The sequence below is a fragment of the Drosophila obscura genome, unplaced genomic scaffold, assembly GCF_018151105.1.
Source record: "Drosophila obscura isolate BZ-5 IFL unplaced genomic scaffold, ASM1815110v1 contig_150, whole genome shotgun sequence".
NCBI classification, from domain to species: Eukaryota; Metazoa; Arthropoda; class Insecta; order Diptera; family Drosophilidae; genus Drosophila; species Drosophila obscura.
Window position 1 is genome coordinate 4,315,803 of NW_024542736.1, and position 19,290 is coordinate 4,335,092.

At 48.1% G+C, this 19,290-nt stretch overlaps 6 protein-coding genes across 7 annotated transcripts; 4 read left to right on the forward strand and 2 right to left on the reverse strand.

The window, feature by feature from the left end:
- Positions 1-6: 6 nt before the first annotated feature.
- Positions 7-1,540, forward strand: LOC111070765 (hydroxysteroid dehydrogenase-like protein 2). Its single transcript, XM_022361621.2, has 2 exons — positions 7-436; positions 505-1,540. The coding sequence occupies exons 1-2, from the start codon at positions 137-139 to the stop codon at positions 1,450-1,452; spliced, it is 1,248 nt and encodes a 415-aa protein (XP_022217313.2). The 5' UTR covers positions 7-136; the 3' UTR covers positions 1,453-1,540.
- A 280-nt stretch (positions 1,541-1,820) lies between these two features.
- On the forward strand, positions 1,821-3,753 carry LOC111070747. The gene is made up of 6 exons (XM_022361560.2): positions 1,821-1,969; positions 2,024-2,459; positions 2,517-2,639; positions 2,692-2,774; positions 2,836-3,384; positions 3,438-3,753. The coding sequence occupies exons 2-6, from the start codon at positions 2,097-2,099 to the stop codon at positions 3,751-3,753; spliced, it is 1,434 nt and encodes a 477-aa protein (XP_022217252.2). The 5' UTR covers positions 1,821-1,969; positions 2,024-2,096.
- An 861-nt stretch (positions 3,754-4,614) lies between these two features.
- Positions 4,615-5,510, forward strand: LOC111070771. Its single transcript, XM_022361650.2, has 2 exons — positions 4,615-4,724; positions 4,799-5,510. Exons 1-2 carry the CDS (start codon positions 4,704-4,706, stop codon positions 5,249-5,251), a joined length of 474 nt encoding a protein of 157 aa, XP_022217342.1. The 5' UTR covers positions 4,615-4,703; the 3' UTR covers positions 5,252-5,510.
- Positions 5,511-5,554: 44 nt separating this feature from the next.
- Positions 5,555-7,228, reverse strand: LOC111070759 (E3 ubiquitin-protein ligase RING1). Of its 2 annotated transcripts, XM_022361607.2 has the most exons (3): positions 6,608-7,227; positions 5,823-6,487; positions 5,556-5,740 (listed from the first exon to the last, which is right to left on the reverse strand). In XM_022361607.2, the coding sequence occupies exons 1-3, from the start codon at positions 7,116-7,118 to the stop codon at positions 5,696-5,698; spliced, it is 1,221 nt and encodes a 406-aa protein (XP_022217299.2). In that variant the 5' UTR covers positions 7,119-7,227; the 3' UTR covers positions 5,556-5,695. The 2 variants fall into 2 exon arrangements, with proteins under 2 accessions (XP_022217291.2, XP_022217299.2); XM_022361599.2 differs by having other exon boundaries at positions 5,555-5,740; positions 5,823-7,228.
- Positions 7,229-11,931: 4,703 nt separating this feature from the next.
- On the reverse strand, positions 11,932-13,915 carry LOC111069713. Its single transcript, XM_022359898.2, has 4 exons — positions 13,705-13,915; positions 12,684-13,647; positions 12,446-12,544; positions 11,932-12,385 (listed from the first exon to the last, which is right to left on the reverse strand). Exons 1-4 carry the CDS (start codon positions 13,809-13,811, stop codon positions 12,356-12,358), a joined length of 1,200 nt encoding a protein of 399 aa, XP_022215590.2. The 5' UTR covers positions 13,812-13,915; the 3' UTR covers positions 11,932-12,355.
- Positions 11,932-18,882, forward strand: LOC111069723. The gene is made up of 4 exons (XM_022359907.2): positions 11,932-12,184; positions 16,057-16,326; positions 16,521-16,869; positions 18,070-18,882. Exons 1-4 carry the CDS (start codon positions 12,138-12,140, stop codon positions 18,454-18,456), a joined length of 1,053 nt encoding a protein of 350 aa, XP_022215599.2. The 5' UTR covers positions 11,932-12,137; the 3' UTR covers positions 18,457-18,882.
- The last annotated feature ends 408 nt before the right edge of the window (positions 18,883-19,290 follow it).

The window sequence follows — 19,290 nt, forward strand, 5'->3', positions numbered from 1 at the left end:
TGCTGTTGGTCGTTGGACCTGTTGTGGATCAAATCTGACTGCACTTTGGACTTTCTCTCTGGCTTTTCGTCGTGAAAAGGTGACAGTGTAATTTACTTTTCGAAGCGAACGGTTTAAACTTTGGCACACTCACAACATGATCAACACGGGAAAGTTAGCTGGACGCACCCTCTTTATTACGGGTGCCTCGAGAGGAATCGGCAAGGAGATTGCCCTGAAGGCGGCGCGTGATGGTGCCAACATTGTGGTGGCGGCCAAGACAGCCGAGGCGCATCCAAAGCTGCCCGGCACCATTTACTCAGCGGCCGAGGAGATCGAGAAAGCCGGCGGACGTGCCCACCCCTGCATTGTTGATGTGCGCGACGAGGTCCAGGTTAGGACCGCCATTCAGGAGGCGGTGGCCAAATTTGGGGGAATCGACATTGTCGTCAATAATGTATGTGCTGTGACAATAATCTATTCAATCAGAGGCCCATAATGTCACGATTTCTATTCATTTTGCAGGCTAGTGCGATCTCCCTGACCAACACACCCAACACAGATATGAAGCGGTACGACCTAATGCACAACATCAACACCAGGGGAACCTTCTTGGTTTCCAAGGAGTGCCTGCCGTACCTGAAGAAGAGCAACCACGCCCACATACTCAACATCTCGCCACCGCTGAGCATGCTGCCAAAGTGGTTTGGCCCACATGTGGCCTACACGATGGCCAAGTACGGCATGTCCATGTGTGTCCTGGGAATGGCGGAGGAGCTCAAAGATGAGGGCATTGCCGTGAACGCTCTCTGGCCCCGCACTGCCATTCTGACTGCTGCCATTGAAATGCTGACTGGTGCCGAATCCGCCCAGTGGTCGCGCAAGCCCCAGATCATGGCTGATGCCGCCTATGCCATTCTGTCGAGGGAGCCCAAGCAATTTACTGGTCAGTTCTTTGTCGATGATGAAGTGCTTGAAGCAGCCGGGATTACGGATCTCAAGAGCTACGCCTGCGTGCCTGAGAACGCCGACAACCTTATGGTTGACTTCTTTGTGGAGGCCAAGGGAGCGAAAGCTGTAACAGCTGGAGCTCCCGCTGCAGCTGGTGCATCCATTCCCACTACAGGCAGTGATAGCGGTAAAATACCGCAACTCTTCCAGAAGATTGAATCTCTTCTATCCCCCGAGATTGTCTCCAAGACGCAGGCCGTCTTCCAGTTCAACATTAGCGGCGCTGAGCAGGGAACTTGGTACTTGGACTTGAAAAATGGCACCGGCTCCTGCGGCTCCGGCACCCCACCAACCACTCCCGACTCCACGCTCACGATGAACTCCACCAACTTTTTCGACATGTTTTCGGGGAAATTAAAGGCTGCACCGGCCTACATGACCGGCAAGCTAAAGATTAGCGGAGATTTCCAGAAGGCCCTCAAGTTGGAGAAGCTGATGAAGGCGCTCAAGTCAAAGTTGTAGGTGTTTCGATTGCATTTCAATATTCGTTAACCATATATTCCCGTTTATATTTGACATCCTGCATGTTTTCAATAAAGTCTGAATCCTATAAGCCATGGTATCGGTCTTTATTAAAGCCTGTTTAAACGGGGTAGCAGATTCGCATTGAGTTTTTTGACGTCTTGTGCACCCAGACGAATGCAATAGTGCAACATGCACCGCAAAATATAACAATGAAACAATTAAAATTCAACAGAAAAATATAATTTTTTTATTTTTTTTTTAAATAAAACGCCGATATGTGCCACTTATCGCACGAATATACCGATACTTTTTTCAAACTAAACACTGTGCATCGATTAAACATGCAAGTATATCGACGATCTTATTTGAATTAATTGATTAAATACTAGCAAAAACATTGCAATATTGCAGAAAACTAAGATTCACGACCAAGAGTCGCATTGACAAGCCCCTGTTGCAGGTTGAGAGGCAAATGGGAAAACATTGCATGCGTCAAAAAGCCGCCATTGCTTAGGTCAGGGCCTTGTAAATTTTTGTGTGAAATCTGTGGCTGAACTCCCTTTTTTAGTAGCAAAATCATTGAATAATAATAATAATCGACAGTTAACGTAACCACAAGCGACGTTGAACCTGATTCAGACATGGAGGACACTTTCGGCGAAGACGTTCCTCAGCTGGGCGGCCGCGCATGTGCCGTGGAAATTAGCGACCAGAATGTGGCGATTTCCGATAGCATGAAACACATGATCTATCAGGGAATAGAGGCAAATCCGCTGTCCGGCAAGGCCAAGGCCACTGATGAACTGAACGCCGAGGAGGAGCAGGACAGTGACGCTAATTCGACCCTTAGCGATAGCAATGAGGGGGTAAATCCATTTGCTTATTCTATGAACGAGGAGCAGCCGCCCGTTGAACATGAAGACTCGGGATTAGATGGCGACGAAAAGATGAGTCTCTACCTGCACCGCCTATCGATGCGTGAGGCCATACCGAGGAGCTGTTTGGTCAGTGAAAGGCCTCATCCTATATAGTTGGTATATACTTATCCCCGAATTCTTTAGACGGATGCCGTTTTCATGATGGATAAACCTGTGTCTGCAATGACGGTGGGCCAGGAGTTGCGCCGCTTACCCATGAACAAAGTCGCTGACTGCCAGGTCAAGAAAAAGATTGTTGTAACCAATGTAAGTATGGGGTAGAAGCATTCTTTGAAGTGATGTACATCATATTTTTCAGGTGTACAGCCCCTTTCAGTTTTGGTTCCAATTCGCTGAGAGCAACGATGTGTACGATCTGGCCGGACTGAGTTGTCAGATTAGGTACGCTGTCCCTTCTCCTTTACCGACCAGCAGTGCACTACAAATGCAAATCCATTCACAGCGAATTTTACAGAACGGAAGCCACGTACATGATGTCACAATACCAGAATCCAGTCGGTCGCTTTTTCCTACGTCCTGGATACATTTGTGCCGCCCATTCACGGTGGGGATTAAGGCGGGCTCGCATTGTGTCCGCACCGCAGGAAAATGCTACGCACGTTTCTGTGTTCTACGTGGACTATGGACGTTTGGAGGAGATTGCATGCAGCGATCTGAGGTTTTTGCCCAAAGCGTTTGCCCATATGCCGGCCATGGCCGTCAGGGGTACACTCTCGCATGTCCATCCGCTGGGGTCCATCTGGCCGACCGAGGTAACTGAGGAATTCCGTCAAATTGTTATTTCCCACGAGACCTATGCCCACATCATTGAAGAGGACCTGGAGGAGGAAATTTACTTTATTAAAATCTACGAAACCAAGACCTCTACTCTGTCAATTAACAGCTTAATGATTCAGCAGGAACTGGCCGGTGAAAGCGATCATTTTGACGAGAATGTTATTAAAGAGAGTTATGGCCGCCGGCGTCGCTACCTTTGCGAGCTGCTTCCCTCGTGAGTATTATCCTTGATAGTTATTTCAAACATTCCCTTCTCCTCTCCTTTAGCTTTGAAATGCTCGAGACTGGTGTGTTTCCCATGGATGCGGATCTGGAGCTTGAGAATAATTTCAATAAAATCGTAAAAGAATCCGTCCGAGACTTTAGTGTTCCCAATATCAGTAACCCCTTTTTGCGAGACCTGGAACAGGCGCTGCTAAAATGGATGGAGGGCTACAAGAGGAAGGAAACCTATTGGCGCAAGTTGTATAGGGAAGCTAAGCTCAAAGCTAAAGAGGAGGAAAAATTGCACGAGAATCCAGAACGGCTACAGGCCATAAAGAAGTTGATGGACAAAGATAAGCTGGAGAACGCCGATGAGTAAGAGAACCTTCTTTTGGATCAAAAATCCTTGTGCTGGTACAGGGGGTGGCAGAGTATAAAAAAAACAAATAACGGATATTATGAAAAAAGATAAGCATGAATGAATGAAAATATACAATTTCTTGCACGAATTACAGAATAAAAGACTGTATAGTAGGAACAATTCCGATCTCAAACTTTACAAAACATAAATTAAAAAAAAAAAATTTTTAACTGTTTATAGGATATGAATTAATAAATTAATTTTCTTTATTTCTTCTGTTTCTTTTTACTGATTGTAGGATGTGGTGTAATGTAATTATACTTCGTGTACAAGAACATTTACGAACAGTACGAATATTAGGATTAACTAAGGGAAATAGGGTAAACTAATGGCCTTACTACCGGTTGACAAGCGGAAAGTGAGTCATGTCATTCCCATTTACCTTTTAAGCTTTATTTTTGTTGACCTTTTCTGTTTACACCAAATTATAGAAGCAATCAAATTAATAGAAGTCTTTAATATTAGTCAATCTTGTAGGAAATTGATTCATATATCGGATAAAATTATATGCTAAGTGCGCAGAGTTCTAGCTAGATGGTAATATTAGCACGAATATCAAAATCGGGAATATGATTTCCGATCATGGGCAGAGAACGCTTAACCTATTGTCGTCCAGTGGGTATTTTAATTTACTCACGAGTAATCTGAAACATGAACGATTTTAACGTAGTTCAGGTATATCCTTCACGTGGTCATTTTGCTTGTAGGTTTACAGGATCTTCACGGAGCTCATGCACTATTTTACTATTTTCCGCGGTTACCTCAAAGTTTTCACCTGCTTACATCGAGGGGGCTTAAGTGGGTTAATAAAGGCTGCTCCCATATGCATTTTCTTCCGGTTCACCCAGCACAGCTGGCTCGCCTCCCTTTGCACTGCAGCAGGAAATATAGAGTATTAGTGTTTCGATATGGCGTCATGTTCCTACAAGGTACGTATTTATGTAAAACTATTTGCAATTAATAGATGGATTAATCGTTGGATTAATCATGGTTAAACAAACAGGAAAAGGTCGTGAGGCTGGTCAAGTGCTTCTGCGGATGCAGTGACATGACCGTCGAAGAAGTGCATCGCATCTACACGCTGACCAACAGTGTCCACGAAACCCTGCTAGACGCCGAGGCCACAAAACTTTTGCGCACTTTCATGAAGCTGAGACGGTCCGGCGACAAGAACGAGGCGGAACAGCATTTGGAAATATACGAAAAGTGTGCGGAATTTCTAAAGGAGGCGCAACGTACTTTTACACAGGATGAAGTGGACGAACTCTGTGATTTGGGGCTGCCCTATGACTCGGAGCAGGATCTGTCCAAACGCATGCTTGGCGGTCAACGCTCGGACATAAGTCTCGGCCTTTATCGCATCCAGGGCAAATGTCGCAACGAGATTGAGGCTAGCAGCGACTTTCGGGATTTCCGGGACGCCATACGGGACAAGATGCGGCTAGTTCCGAAATGATATATTTGGGAAATCCACAAGCTACAATTGGTGCTTTTCGTGTTCATGCTACTATATACACATACCAAAGTCAAGATGGTACCTTTTAGAACCGCACTAAACCTCGTCGTCTATCTAGTTAGCAGTGCCTTTATGCCCTCCACAATCTCCACTCTAATCTTAAGTCCAACATTTATAGTCCTTGTGCAACGAACCGAAACGCGTCCCGCAACGTCAGCGACAAGAAGCAATGCAATTGTGACTTGCAGAAGTGCTAGCTATAACATTCATTCGCATCATAAATAGAACAACGAACCGATAACGTTTTGACTTATGAGTAAATGTATTTTTTATTTAGTTTAGTTCTTTATATATTCCTGTTGAGCACTATTGCTGCAAAACTATGTATATTTCCTGTTCAGAAATAAACGACTTAATACTAAAGTGCTGTTAGAGTACTGCCTCTTAGGTTTTCTTCCACGAGTAATACATTTCCATAGGCTTGTTCACCTGCAATTCAAGACGAGGAAAGAAGTAGATTAGCAAGGTGCGTCCCTTGGCCAAGCAGACAGCTTGATTTGACGCTACTTACCTTCCAGAACTTATCGTTAACCTGATGCAACGTCTGGTTGCCATTCAAAATGACCAACTGCTGTGGCTGGGGAGCGACATAGATGCAAAAGTTGAGCAGGCGGCACGCTTCCGGCAAATCGGCACCCAAGTCAAGGGTGAGGCGCATGGCCAGATACTTGCTGAGATGATCCACTGTTGCATTGGCCGTGGTCTTGATGTAGCGCACGCAGTTTTCCTTGAGCGCCCTAATCAGTTGGTTGTCCGCAGACATCTCTGTGGGATGCGGCTTGAAGACCAATTCAATTTCATCATTGATGCCCAGTTCGCCATTGCCCTCGCCCTCCGTGTCGATGTTGGAGTCACCCTCTGTGCGACAATCCATCTGAGAGTCCGACTCGGACTCTTCGGACCGCTCCGAGGTCAGCACCGACATGGCACGCTTGGGCTTGGAACTGCTTGAATTGGATGGAACGGGCGAGGGTGTGCTCCGCACCGAGGGAGGATTCGAGGCATCGTCCACCTGCATGCGGTTCGCGGATGTGCTGGCTCCAGTAGTGGCCGATGAGGTGGCAGGCGCCACATTCGAGGTGCTGGTGTTCGCCGAAGTTGCTGAAGTTCCAGAGTGGCCGGGATCTCGATTGTCGCGGTCGATGCTGTTCGTGTTGCTGTTGCTGTCATTGGACGCTGTATCGTGGACATTTAATTGATTAGAGGCATTTCGACCCGCGCCTGTCCCAACAGCGCTACCACCAACCCCGCCGGCACCACCACCACCACCACTACCACCATTAGCATTAGCATTACCATTGCCTCCTCCTCCTCCTCCACCGGCTCCACCGCTGCCCTTGGTGCGGAAGCGCTGTGGTCGATTTTGAGACTGCAGCTTGATGCCCTCGTTGATGGAGTTGACCAAGGCCTGCTGCGACTGTGTTTGATTAAACTTCGCCATCACCTTCTCCTGAATAGCCTCGTACTCCTCACGACTGGGATAGATCTTCGAGATGAGCAAGTCGAAGTTCGGATCCGCGCGCAGGGACCGCTTGGATACGAGTTTCTTCCGGCATGTTGGGCACTCCTTATTTCCAGACCGCAGTGCAGTCACAATGCAGTCCGAGCAGAAGCGGTGCAAGCACTCCTTGGTAGTCATTGTCTTCTTCAGCATGTCCAAACAAATGGGGCACATTAGCTCGCTGTGCAGGCTGCGGGGGGAAACTGCAATCTCCGTGCTGTCCGTGATTATCTCCTGCGGCTTGCGCTGCAGCTCGTAAAGGGATAACTCCCATGTCTTGTTTGGCGCCGGATCCAACGACGTCATTTTTACACCAATTCTGAGGCTTTTTAATAACTTTTTCCCCTTTTTTCTTAATTTTTTTTAATTTTTCGATTTGATGGAACCAGTGTGACCGTGTCGATAACATTAACCCACTTAAGACCCCTCTATTTATAAAGTTGAGCTTCTTTTTTTTCGTAAACAAATCTTTTTTTCCACAGTTTTACAGTAAAAATTACATTTTAAAATTGATTTGATTTTTTTTTTAATTTAGCTGGCATTAATTAAATATTTAACGGTAAAAATTTAAGAACAGCGTATTTTTTTTTGTTTTTTCCCTATTAAAATGTTGAAAAAATACCATATGAAAATTACAAAAATTTTACTTGAAAAACAGAAAAAAAATACTGCAAAAAACACGTACACTAAAATTTTCAAATTTTACATGAAAAAAATACGTTTATGCATTGATAATTATTCCGGCAATTTGCAAAAAAGACACGCGGTGCAATGGTAGTTAAATTTGGCGGCTAGATGGCGCCTGTGACGTTCCTATTTTCACAATATAGAGGGCGCCACTACACAAAGAAATTGCAGATTTGTCGAGTTTGAAATATATCAACTATCAACTATATCAACTAAACTATCATATGTATATTGAAATTACTCATTCAAATAAGGCAATTAAATGGAAAATTATTTAATATTATCGTTTAATATTATTTAACTTTAAAGATATTTCTCGTATAACTAAGTTTTCCGATGGCTTCTCTTATTCTCCTTCTAGCTGTGATCTTGATGGAGATTTTCGCAACACGAGAGGTTCCACTGTTGGCATTTGGCATTAGTCTGCCAAATCCTTTTCGGTTGACAATCCGTCAACACCTCAATTTCCACGAGTTTTCTTGCGGCTGTCAATCACGGCAACTGGAGGAGGAGACGGCGACGGAGACACTTACCAGAACCCGCCAAATATGGCTTAAATGCAGAATTGCCGTTACCTAAATTGCAGTCGCCCGTCGCCAGGAATTCACCAGTTGTTTTGGTGTCTCAGCGGCTGTGTGTGGGGCCGAGAATGCATCAAGTCGGGTTGACTGTTAATTGAATTAGAGACTCGCCGCCGTTGCCAGCGCTGCAGTCGCCACGCGAAATTGACAACCGCATGGCTGTCTTAAAGTCTGCATTCTGCATGCGATGACAATGACCCTCGAGCGGTAGCCGGGAGGAGCAGTCCATTAGTTTTTGAATCGCGTGCTACAGACCTCAAACCTCGAGACGAGCTTTTCCCAAGCCAAGCCAAAGGTTTTTCCTGGCTTTGCATGGCGATGCCAGTTCGTCACTCAAGCGCGATTACCGCCGCGTCCCACTCACCTGTCTGTCACATTGGTTGCGCATGCGCGGTGCCCAGCGTATGACGTGGCACTAACAGAGACCTTAGGAAAAGGCCGCCACCGCCGCCGCCGCCGCCGTCGACAGAGCGAGCGGTGAAATTGCTGGACGGACATGCGTGGAATGGCTAAAGACGAATGGTACGGTACGAGTATATTTGTCATATCACAACGGGTGGGGGGGTGTGCCGCAGGAGCAGGGAGCAACTAGCAGGCGTTGCCACTTTCAAATTCCTCATTAGATCGAGCGGCGCTGCTAATTATCGTGGGCCCCATGGAGGTGTGCCCCGATTTTCGCTCCCCACCAAATTGCTGCCTCATGGCAGCCAGCAGCCCCATAATTGCAGCCTCCACGGGGTCTGGCCCGGTCTGGTCTGCCTGGGCAATTTTCAACTTATCGAGGTTATCCTCCGCTGCACAGCGATCAGTTGACCAGCAACAGCACCAGTTGAACTTCTGCTCCCACACGACGCTTGCGGATCATAGATGCTGCTGCTGCTGATGCTGCAGATGCTGCTGCTGTCCTCAATTCTATTCGGTTGGGGGTACGTGCAGGTTCACGACCCACATAGCCCCTCCTCTGTGGCGCGGCTCTCTCCTTTCGAGCTTTCTTGAATGATTTCAGCACTTTGCAGGCATCTGCTGGCATGGCATCTATTGACATTAATCATTGGCAGACTCTTGTAAGAATTTGCAAGTACAAGTCAGGTACTTCTGGGAAATGATTGGCTTTCGGCGTGCTTTTTTATGGCAGCTTTATGAACAGTCGTCGCTACGACTGGCAGCAAAACGAAATTCTCTTTATTCGATTTTCCCCCCGCATCGCCAGCCCAGGGAATGGGTAGAGGAATGGTAAAGGATGCTGTGTGTGTGTGTGTGTGTGTGTGGGTCCCAACTCAATCATTTGGCGCTAGACCGGAAGGAAGCAGACGCCATTTTGCTGTTGCTTTTGTTGCACTTTTGTTGTCTGCGCCATTTTAGTTGGGTTTCTGTTTCTGTTTCTTTTTCGGTTTTTTTGTAAAAGTCTGCGGCGCATTGTCAGGCCAGGCCAGCCATTGTCCCAGGAGTTCAAGTGAAAGTTGAGCAACGAAACGGTTTATATGTAGAACGAAGCCAAAGCATAACTCTAACGTTGCCTAATTGGGCTTAACGACCTGAACATGAAGGAGGGCGTGGACTTGGCCTGGGATTGGGAATGGGATTGGTATTGTGCTGGCTCTTCGGGCACTTAAAGCAGTAAGCAGGCCAGATTGCAGCCCCAGTCCCAGTCCCCTGTCCTGCCACAAATTGCTGTATGAGTAGACTGCAACATGCCACTTAGCCTCCAACTCAAAATCTTAGGCCAAAATCAATGAAACTGAACGGAACGGAACGGATGGCAATGGAGGACCTGGTTTTTCGGGGGTAGACTACAACACACATTCCAGGCCATGGAACGGACAGTTAGAATGTCACCCACACACACACACGCACACACAATCAGCGGCAGAGTCACATATACTCGTACATCACCTGCAATTGCAATCTGTTAACTTGTCCGACAACAGCAGCCACTGCACACTGCCACTGCCAGTGCCACTGCCACTGCCACTCATAGCCAACAATTGACAATAACAAGCAGGCGGCGCGCCGCCCAATTTTCAACCCAAACCAAACCGTTGGCCAACTCTTTGTACGTCTGCCTGCTGCCTGCCTGCTGAAGTGCCTGGCCACCGCACAGCAACATCCAAAGCAACAGCAACATTTCCGATAACAAGAGAAAAAGGATTGCTTTGGGGCCGCAGCCGGAGATACCCTTGAACGGGAAGTGGCTTCGAACCACGAAATTGAACTACAACTGAAAAAGTCTGCTGCTGGAATCATCTATAGCCGAAAGAGAAATTAAGAAATCAATTAATGATCTGACTGGTTTTCCCTTCTCTGTGTTGCAAATATCTACATAGAGGCGTACTATCCCTAGGCAGGGTATTCCAAGCACAGTAACAACAACAGCAGCAACACAATTGGAGTTCTTCAATTGCCCACTGTCCAAATATTGCCAGAACAGAACCCAGGAACGTAGCGCATTGTTTGCTCGTTATTATGGACGTGGCTGTTGATGTGAGCCTGGGAGCGGGACCAGACTTGAATTTGGGAATGGGAATGGGAATGTGAATGAAACCTGGATGAGAGGACCACAACTCTTTTGTCTTGCGACCGCAACAAACAAAAAATGTACTCGTACCATAAATAAATCTCAATTAAACTGCAACCCCTGTTATCCGAGGGAGGCGTTTCCCATGGCCAGGATAATAATCAATCAGCCAACAAGTGACGGTCGAGGCTACTCCTGTGGATGCCATGCCGTGTCCCTGGGTCACCTTCCCCTTTCCCCTACGCCTGCCCCTGCCACCATCCTGTCAAAGATGTCTCTGGCAGTCACACCCCGAGTTTTCCCCGACTTTTCGGCTGCCACTATTTTCTATGCCACGCCATGCGGCACTTGCATGTTTATTATTTGGTTTGGCTTTTAGAAGCCGGCCCCGATCCTGACTCAGAAGAAGAGTGGGGCAGGCAGGCAGGAGGAGAAGAAGGAGAAGAAGGAGAAGGAGAGGGTCTGGGCCAGGCCAAGTCGCGACGACGTCACAGTCGTTAAGCGTGACTTTTGTTGCTGTTGCTGTTGTTGTTTGTGGTATGCAAAATACCGACGGCAGCGGGAGAACGGAACGGGAGAACGGGAACGTAAACAAAAAGCCGAACTCTCCTCAAGACCAAGTCGAAGTCAAAGTCGAAGCCACTCCACGAATCCCAAAGCTAAAGAAGAAAGAAAATTCCAAAAAGGTCTAATGGAAACAACGATAAATGAATGCCCTATAAATACGCGAAGTTTTAAGTACTCAGAATTGAATATTTGAATATATACATACACACATAGAGGTAGTTATAGATTCATCAGAATTTAATTATTTTAAATTTTAATTTGCTAGAATTAAATTTTATATAAAATAAACAAATAAAACACGGGGATAAATCCACAAAAAGTTAAAAAATTATAACTTAGACTTAAACCTTAAAAATGCTGATCAGAAATTAAATTTAATTTAAAGATTTTATTACCCCAAAGAGATAACAAATGAATTTTCCTGTTAACTTTATAATTTTTTTGTTGTACACTAATTAACATTTTACACTCATGCAGAACATTTTTAAGGGGGATTGCAGTTTGTAGAAATATTATTCAGGGGCTATTCAGGTGAGAATGCGTCTGCCACAGATGGTTTAACCGAACAAGTTTAGTCACTGTGAGCCACGAGACGCCACGAGATGCCACGAGCCACCACAAAGCTGAAATACCCAACATCATCCAGGGAGAGGTGGCTTCGGCAACGTTGGCCGGCCTCGTCCATTCAGTCTTTTGCGAGATTTTATCGTGTGCGGACGTGTCTGCGGGTTTATTTGCGAACTCTTTGACTATACATCATACGGGTCCCGGTCCCGGTTCTGTCCTGGCAGTCGCAGCCTGAGTCCCAAAGCTGCAGTCGTTACTCACGCGATTCTCATAGATGCATTGGCCAGCCGTTTGGCGCCACAGCCCCACACACAGATTGGGAGTCGTCTCTGATTTAACTTGCGAGCAAAAAAGTGCCAAAACAAACAAACAAAACTAAAGGAGAAGAAGCTAAGCCCAGCGAGAGACATGAGTGCAACAATGGGCAGGACACATGCCGCGGCCTGGCTGCTCGGGTAAGTCACTGAGGAGTGGGGAGTGGGGAGTGGGGAGTAGGGAGTAGGGTCCGGCAGTGTCCGTGGCCTGCTTCCCTTTTTAGTTTCCATACCAACTAATGCCAACTCCAGCCCCGCCGCTTCTTCTTCTCGGTCTGGGTGGATGCGACCTTCCTCTCGAGCTCCCTCAAGTCATCGGTCTGCGTGCTGTATTCCTGGCAGCTGGGGGAGGGCAGTGCTATGGATTAGTTTGTTCGGCTGTGTCGCCTCTGAGTCACCTACTCGATGGTCATCCAGTGCCGTGGCATGTTGCAGTGTGGGGCTTTTGCATGCCTCTTGGTGAAGGTGAGACCAAAGCGATGCTTCTTCCCAGAGGCAGCCCTAAGAGCAGAGTGGTGGAAATGGATTCGGTTGATTGCAATTGTTGGAATTTTTATGGTTATGGTTATTGAATGAGTGTCGTCGGAGGGAGCCTCGCCGTGGCGGAGCTTAAAGTCAAGTGTAAACAGTCGTTAAATACCTTTTGGACTTGCCCTTGGCCTTCGCCTTGTCCGCCTTTTCCTGGGGAAGTGCATCCCCGATCTGTTGCGGCTCTATTTAGCTCGCCTCTGGGCCGATCGGCCGCTAATCGTAACGCCTTCACCTCCATTAGCGTGATCTCCACCAGCTTGTTGATGCTCTGGATCATCTCGTTCTCGATGAGGCCAGTGAGGCTCTGAAAGTCGTGATGGATTATGTTCAAGGCATCCAGCTGCGGCTGCTGTAGCACTTCCTCTTCCTGCCCATCGTCCAGGGTCTGGGTGTGCACGGATCGGCTATCAGCCGTGGTCTGCACGGCCACGCACTCGTTTTCCCGCACTGTCTGGATGCCCGTGCAGCAGAACTCAGTGGTGGTCTGATTGCCGTTGTCCCCCGTATGGGGGATCACTTGCGTGGATCGGGTATTGCAGTTTGGAGCCTCCCCCTGGCTGCCGATGGACTTGCGCTTGGGGTCCAGCGTCTGCTGATACCTGGAGTAGACCAGAATGAGGTCCATTGTGTCCACATCCACAGTTCTGTACTCCATTCGATGCGTTTGACTGCATTTGGTCATCTGGCCCATTGCCATTTGGGAGGTTTGGCTGGCCTCAGCCCTTTGCATCCTTGGCGACTCTGGGATTTGACTGGCTTTGGTGTCTTGGCTCAATATCGGCTCAGAGGTTTGGCTGCCTTTGGTCTCCCGCATTGTTTCAGCTGTTTGACTGGCCTTGGTCCTTTGGTTCGTCACCGGATCGGCGGTTTGGCTGCCTTTGGTCTGCTGCATCACCCTGGACTCAACGGTTTGGGTGCCGCCATGTTCAAGGGTCACCTGAGCTGGTTTCTTCAGCTTCTTCATGCGCCGCAAGCGCTTCGCCAAGCGACTCTTTCGGCTGGGCGAGCTCCGCCGCCTGCGTAGGTGTCGAATTGTGAGCAGACCGTTCAGCAGCGCATAGTGCACGGCATATCTGAGGCAGGGGGAGCATGAGTGCTGCAACAGAATTAACCTCCCCACATTCACTCACCTCACATTGCCGCACTGCATCCGCCACTGGCCATGGTGGCTGCCCTCAGCCATAGACATTGCCAGCAGCACCTTCAGATCGATTTGCACATTCAGATTGCGTCCCATTGTATCGCCCTCGAAGACAACTTTGCAATTTTGAGAGCAAACAAAAAATAATATAAACAAAATGAAATGAAATAAAATAAGATATTAGGTGGCTATAAAGATACATATATGAATGCCCGATTTGGAATGGATTCGTAATGAACAACCTACTGGGTTTGGGTTCTTCGCTTGCCAGTCGAATTTTCACACGAAACCCTTTCTGAAATTTGTCTTTAAATATCCAACACGCAATCTGTGCATCGTTCCCCGCCCCTTGGCTGGCCATGCCATGGCCCTGGTCGGTACGTACCATGTTGTTCCTGCTGCTGCCCCGTGTGTATGGCTTGCGGGCTCCTTTGTGCTTGGCGATTCATTAATAATTCAAAAATGCCGCATATGTTGCAGTCAGGATGGGTATGGAGGCAGGACAACAGCAGAAGCGACAGCGGCAGCAGCAACAGCAGCAGCAGCAAAAATGCATTCACTTATTCTGCAATTTATCAATTCAAAGTTAACATGAAAATGGCCACAAAAACCACAACACAGACACACACACACACACAGAGGATGGGATACAAAGGCCATAGCCATGTGGCAGGAGTCGCAGTTTGAGGAGTCCCTGCCTCGGGTGTTTTTTGTTTCGTTTTGTTTGGTTGGAGTTGGAGTTGGGTCTGGGTCTGGATGCTAAATACGTGTTGATTTGAGCGCCTTTCGATTGGATTTGCAATCCATGCACAAAACATACAAAAACCGATTGGTGGAGAGGCGCATCGCATCGCATCTGTGGCATGGCCCGATCCGACCCGAGCCGACCATCCATCAGCCTTCCTCTAATCCCGCCCAGAGGCATGGCTTCCTTTGTGTGAGTGTGTCTTCCCTTTCCTCTCCCCCACCAAACACACACTTGGAATTTATGCAGCTTCTCCTTCTAAGGCTCCTCTTTGCATGCATCATGTGGAGTGGAGCGGAGTGGAGTGCAGTGCAGTGCAGCGCGCGACTTGGCACGGCACTTAGACTCAGTCCGAGGCTCAGAATGCCATGCACGTCTTGTGGCCTTCGGTTACATTTATTGCATAAAACTTGGCCAATTTCCATTATAATTTGTGTCGACCAGAGACCGCCAAGAGGCCCCTAAAAAAAAGGTAGGGAGAACTTAAAAAAAAAGAAGACTCCCCGGCCTAACTGCTTAGTCGGTCAATAGCATTTCACTTGACAAAGTAGCCAATGAGAAGATCTCCCTTAAGCGGCTCGGCTCGGCTCTCTCGATGTCTCTATGGGAACAGTTTGTCAGGCGCTGACCCTAGGCCATTCCATTCCGAGGAGTGCTGTCAGTCATACACTGAGAACAAAATATGCAGAATATTTTAAAGTATAATTAAGCTTATACTTAAATCTGTGGATAAATCTGATTCTGAATTCCACTTCCAAATGTAGGCAATAAATATTCCACAATTTTGTTTAATAATTTTTCCCATTAAATTTTATTTAACTAGTTTCTTGTTGCAGTCTTTTTCTCTCAGTGCAGCAAACGATGATATACTATACCTCTCAAGCCCTCGTATCAGTGATTGGAACACCCTGGGAGATAGTTAGAACTTGGAATTTCATCTAATGCTCTCACGCCTTCATGGGTTTCCCATTTCCCATTTCCCAACCGCAGTGTTTCAAGTCTTTCGTCTATGATCGCCTCTCCTCCCTCTCTCCCTCTCTCTCTCTCGCACTCGTGTGCTGTAATTGTACGTGCTTATTTGCATTTTTATCTGCTTTGTTGTACGCTTTCTTCCGTGCTGTGCTGTGCTGTGCTGGTATCATTACTTGACACTGCCACAAGAGCAACCAGAACGAGAACCCAGACAACCAACCAACCAACCAACCAACCCGCCTCACTGGACAGGGACAAGCAGTGTCCATCCGTCCGAAGGTGTACAATTTCAAAGAGGGCGGACCCCTCACTATTTAAAGTCATCTCTTGGGTTACACTTTGCCCCTCGCAGCTAAAATAATAAAACAAAAACAAGAAGGCCTGACGGGTGCGGGCCACTTGTCAAAGCCTGCCGCCTGCCGCCTCTGTCGACTGATTGACCCTGAACCCTGTGAAGGAGCAGGAGCAGGGAGCCAGGAGCTGCAGGTATGGGGTGCCTGGTCAGCAGGGTCCAATCAAAACCGCATGCAGCCTAATCCCCTCTAGAATTTCGCACATAAAAAATACTATGCCAGCGTATAAAACGACAGCCATAAAAGTAATTTCATTTGATTTCTGTTGCAGATTCTGGTGTCTCGTTTGTCTAGCTGCCGTCGCGCAGGGCAGCAACGGCAGCAGCGGCAGTCGTTCGGTTGGAGCATCTGCCGCACTGCTGGCCAAGGATGTGGCACACATGCACAAGCTCAAGCGGCAGCAGGACAAACACCAGCAGACGCTCCAACTGCAACTGCAGCAAGGAGTGACTGTGGCAGGGGCCAATCAGCAGCAGCAGCAGCAGAAGCAGAAGAAGCAGCTCTCCCGAAGCGCACATGGCCTCAACAAGAAGCTCCTCGGGTGAGTAGTTAGTAGAGAGCGGGGAGCGGAGAGGGCACATGCAAGTGTTGCACGCCTCTTATTTTGGGCTTAATTAAAGCACTGTTGGCTGTGGCTGTGGCCCCGCCACTAAAGCCATTAATTGCATAATGAAAATATTCATGGAAATTGTTGCCGCTCCCTCGCTGACCCCTCTTTGTGTGTGTGTGTTGCAGCCAAATGGGCTTCATGAAGGTGAAGGCTCCCAACAGCCACAACCGGAAACGTTTGGCCGTTGAGTCACGACGCCATGCCTCGCGCGATGATTCACACATGTTCATCATCAAATTGCCGCCAAATATGCACTACTATGCAGGACCCAATGCCATACAGAATGCAGCAGCACCATCGATGGCCAGCAGCAGCAGCAGCAGCGGCAGCCAAAAAGGCAACGCACCCAGCAAGATGGAAGCCTCGAGAGGATCTGCCACACAAGCACCCGGCAAGGCAGCAGAAACCGCAGCAGCCACAGCAGCAGCAGCAACCGCAACGGAGGCGTCGGCGTTGAAAGCTAACGGGAAAAAGGTAAACGGGATTCCATTAGGTTACACCATAGACACACACAATGCCAGCAATGCACTCGCACACGCACGCGTCTCTTGGCTCCCTCTTGGCCAGAACTGGCTCGATGGATGGCCATCCGCAATGTGGACTCCACATGGGCTGGCTGCCTGGCTGGGGGTTTCTCGGCTCTGGCTCTGACGCTGACTCTGGTTCTGGTTCTGTTCTGGGCAACTGGTGATAAACATCGGCCGCGCATGCGCATAAAACAAATTGCAAAAGAGAGAGAGCGAGAGAGAGCGAGAAACCAAAGAAGATGTCGAAAGAGAGAAGCAGAAAATGGATTACCCATTTGGGCCGATGGCAACAGACATGGGGAGACATGGGAGACGACCGTTGTAGAAGGAAAATACTTGTAAGTAAAATACAACAAAAAACAACCAAGACTAAAGTTGGACCTCAGCTGCTGAGCCACTGATGATGTGCGACCGACATACAAGCTCCAACTCCATCTCCCAGTTGCAGTGCCACATCATTTTGTTTTGTTTTGTTTTTTATTCCCAAAATGGGTATCTTGGGCAGGCCTATAAATAGCATGGGCAGAGAGGAGGGCTCCGTTCTGTTCGGTTGGGTTCTCCCCTTCAGCTGTCAGGCTGTCCTGTCTGTCCACTGGGTATCCCTTAGTCGAGCAAGTGCCGCATGCGGCGCGCTTGCAACCTTCCCAGTTGTAATACATTGGCTTTGGGTTGTGATGTTGCTGCTGGTGGGGATTTGTTGTGTGTGCAGAATTAATGCGGCAAGTGTCAATGTCAGTGGGATGTGGGACAGAAAACAGGGAAGGAACATCCAGGCAGGGCAGAGCCAGAGCAGAGCCAGAGCCAGAGCTGGCAACCAGTGGCACGAAAATTATTACGCTCTCACGACTCCTGCTTGGCGGTTTGGACTGATGCCACATGAACCAGAAATTAATATGCAAGCCATTAACCAACTCCGAGCCTCAATTAAAAATGCAATTTGTTAGAGTCAGTTCCACAGAGCAGCCACCGGCCACCGAGCCACCAGCCACCAAACCACCAGCCACTGATCACTGTTGAGACTAATATAGACGCCAGCCAGTCCGGGGACTCCGTGTCCAGTGCTGATTTATGGGACGACAGACTCTAGACCAGCCGCGTGTCCAGTCCTCGAGTAATGTTGTCTAATCAGTGCGTTTTTCAATTGCAGGTCTCATTTCCCTTCAGCTCGAATGGTCGGCCGGGTCGCATCTACCACTGGAACCTGCCGGTGCTGAAGCAGGCGCTGCAGAAGAAGCCGCACTTTGCCCACGTCTCGCCGTCGGACCGCAACCGGCTGCTGGATATCGAGAATATACCCACCTGGCGCAAGCCCTGGGAAAATGAGACCATGGAGAAATCCATCAGCACCAGCAGCGGCAAGTCCAAGTACAAGAAGTCCCTTAAACCGAAATCGCCCACATACTACGCCCCCTCGCAGGCGGTCAGCAAGCAGAGTTTCCACAAGTACTTTGCCGGCAATGGCAAGCCCAAGGGCTTCTATGTCATCAAGGAGCACCAGAGCAAGCCGCAGTTCTATCACAACATCATATCATAATCTAATCAGCCCATAGCCCATAGCCCATGGCAGATCTATGCCCACCACTATTCCAACTTCTACTTCTACTTTAGAACACTTCCGTCCAGCTTCGACTGGGATTGCAGTGGCAATCCTTGCATAATACTCGACTCAACTCGACTCGACTCGACCGCATTTACTGTCCAACAGTTGGGCGTGTGAAATCTATTTTTATAAACGCAAAGAATACAATAACAGCATCGGGATGGCACCATGGCACCCGTCCCCCCACAGCACACATTTATCCGTGTTCCGTGGATACCGGTGGACGGGGTACCGGACCATTTCGAACTGCATTTTAGCCTAAGCATCTGCGGAAAGCAATAAATTATGGCAAATATCAACGCTAGGTTTAAGTGCATGTACGATTTTGTTTTGATAAATAAATATTGACTGATTTTTAAATGCATTAAAGGTGTCTTGACTACTTCATCCTCCAGCATCAGCATCAGCATTAGCTCCTCCTTCACTCCATTTCACTGAAACTGAATCAGACAAAGAAGCGACAAAGAGGCGGTACTGTCTGCTGTCTGCTGTCTGCCGTCTGCTGTCTGGGCTCTGTTCAGTTTGTTGACTTTGACAAAGGTAAACGTAAAGGTGGGGCAAGTGTCTGGCAAATTTTGGGCGACTGCGAAGAACGAGCGAACTCTTGAGCAGTCGCCTGAAAAGGTTCAGCTAATTATATAAGCCATAAGCCATACCCAGGCTTATGCCTGGTCGTGTTCTCCCATAGCAATGGGAATGATCTGCACTGGGGCGAAATGGAAACGGAAGCGAGGCGATCGTGCGCATGCGCAATATCTCATTTGGCAG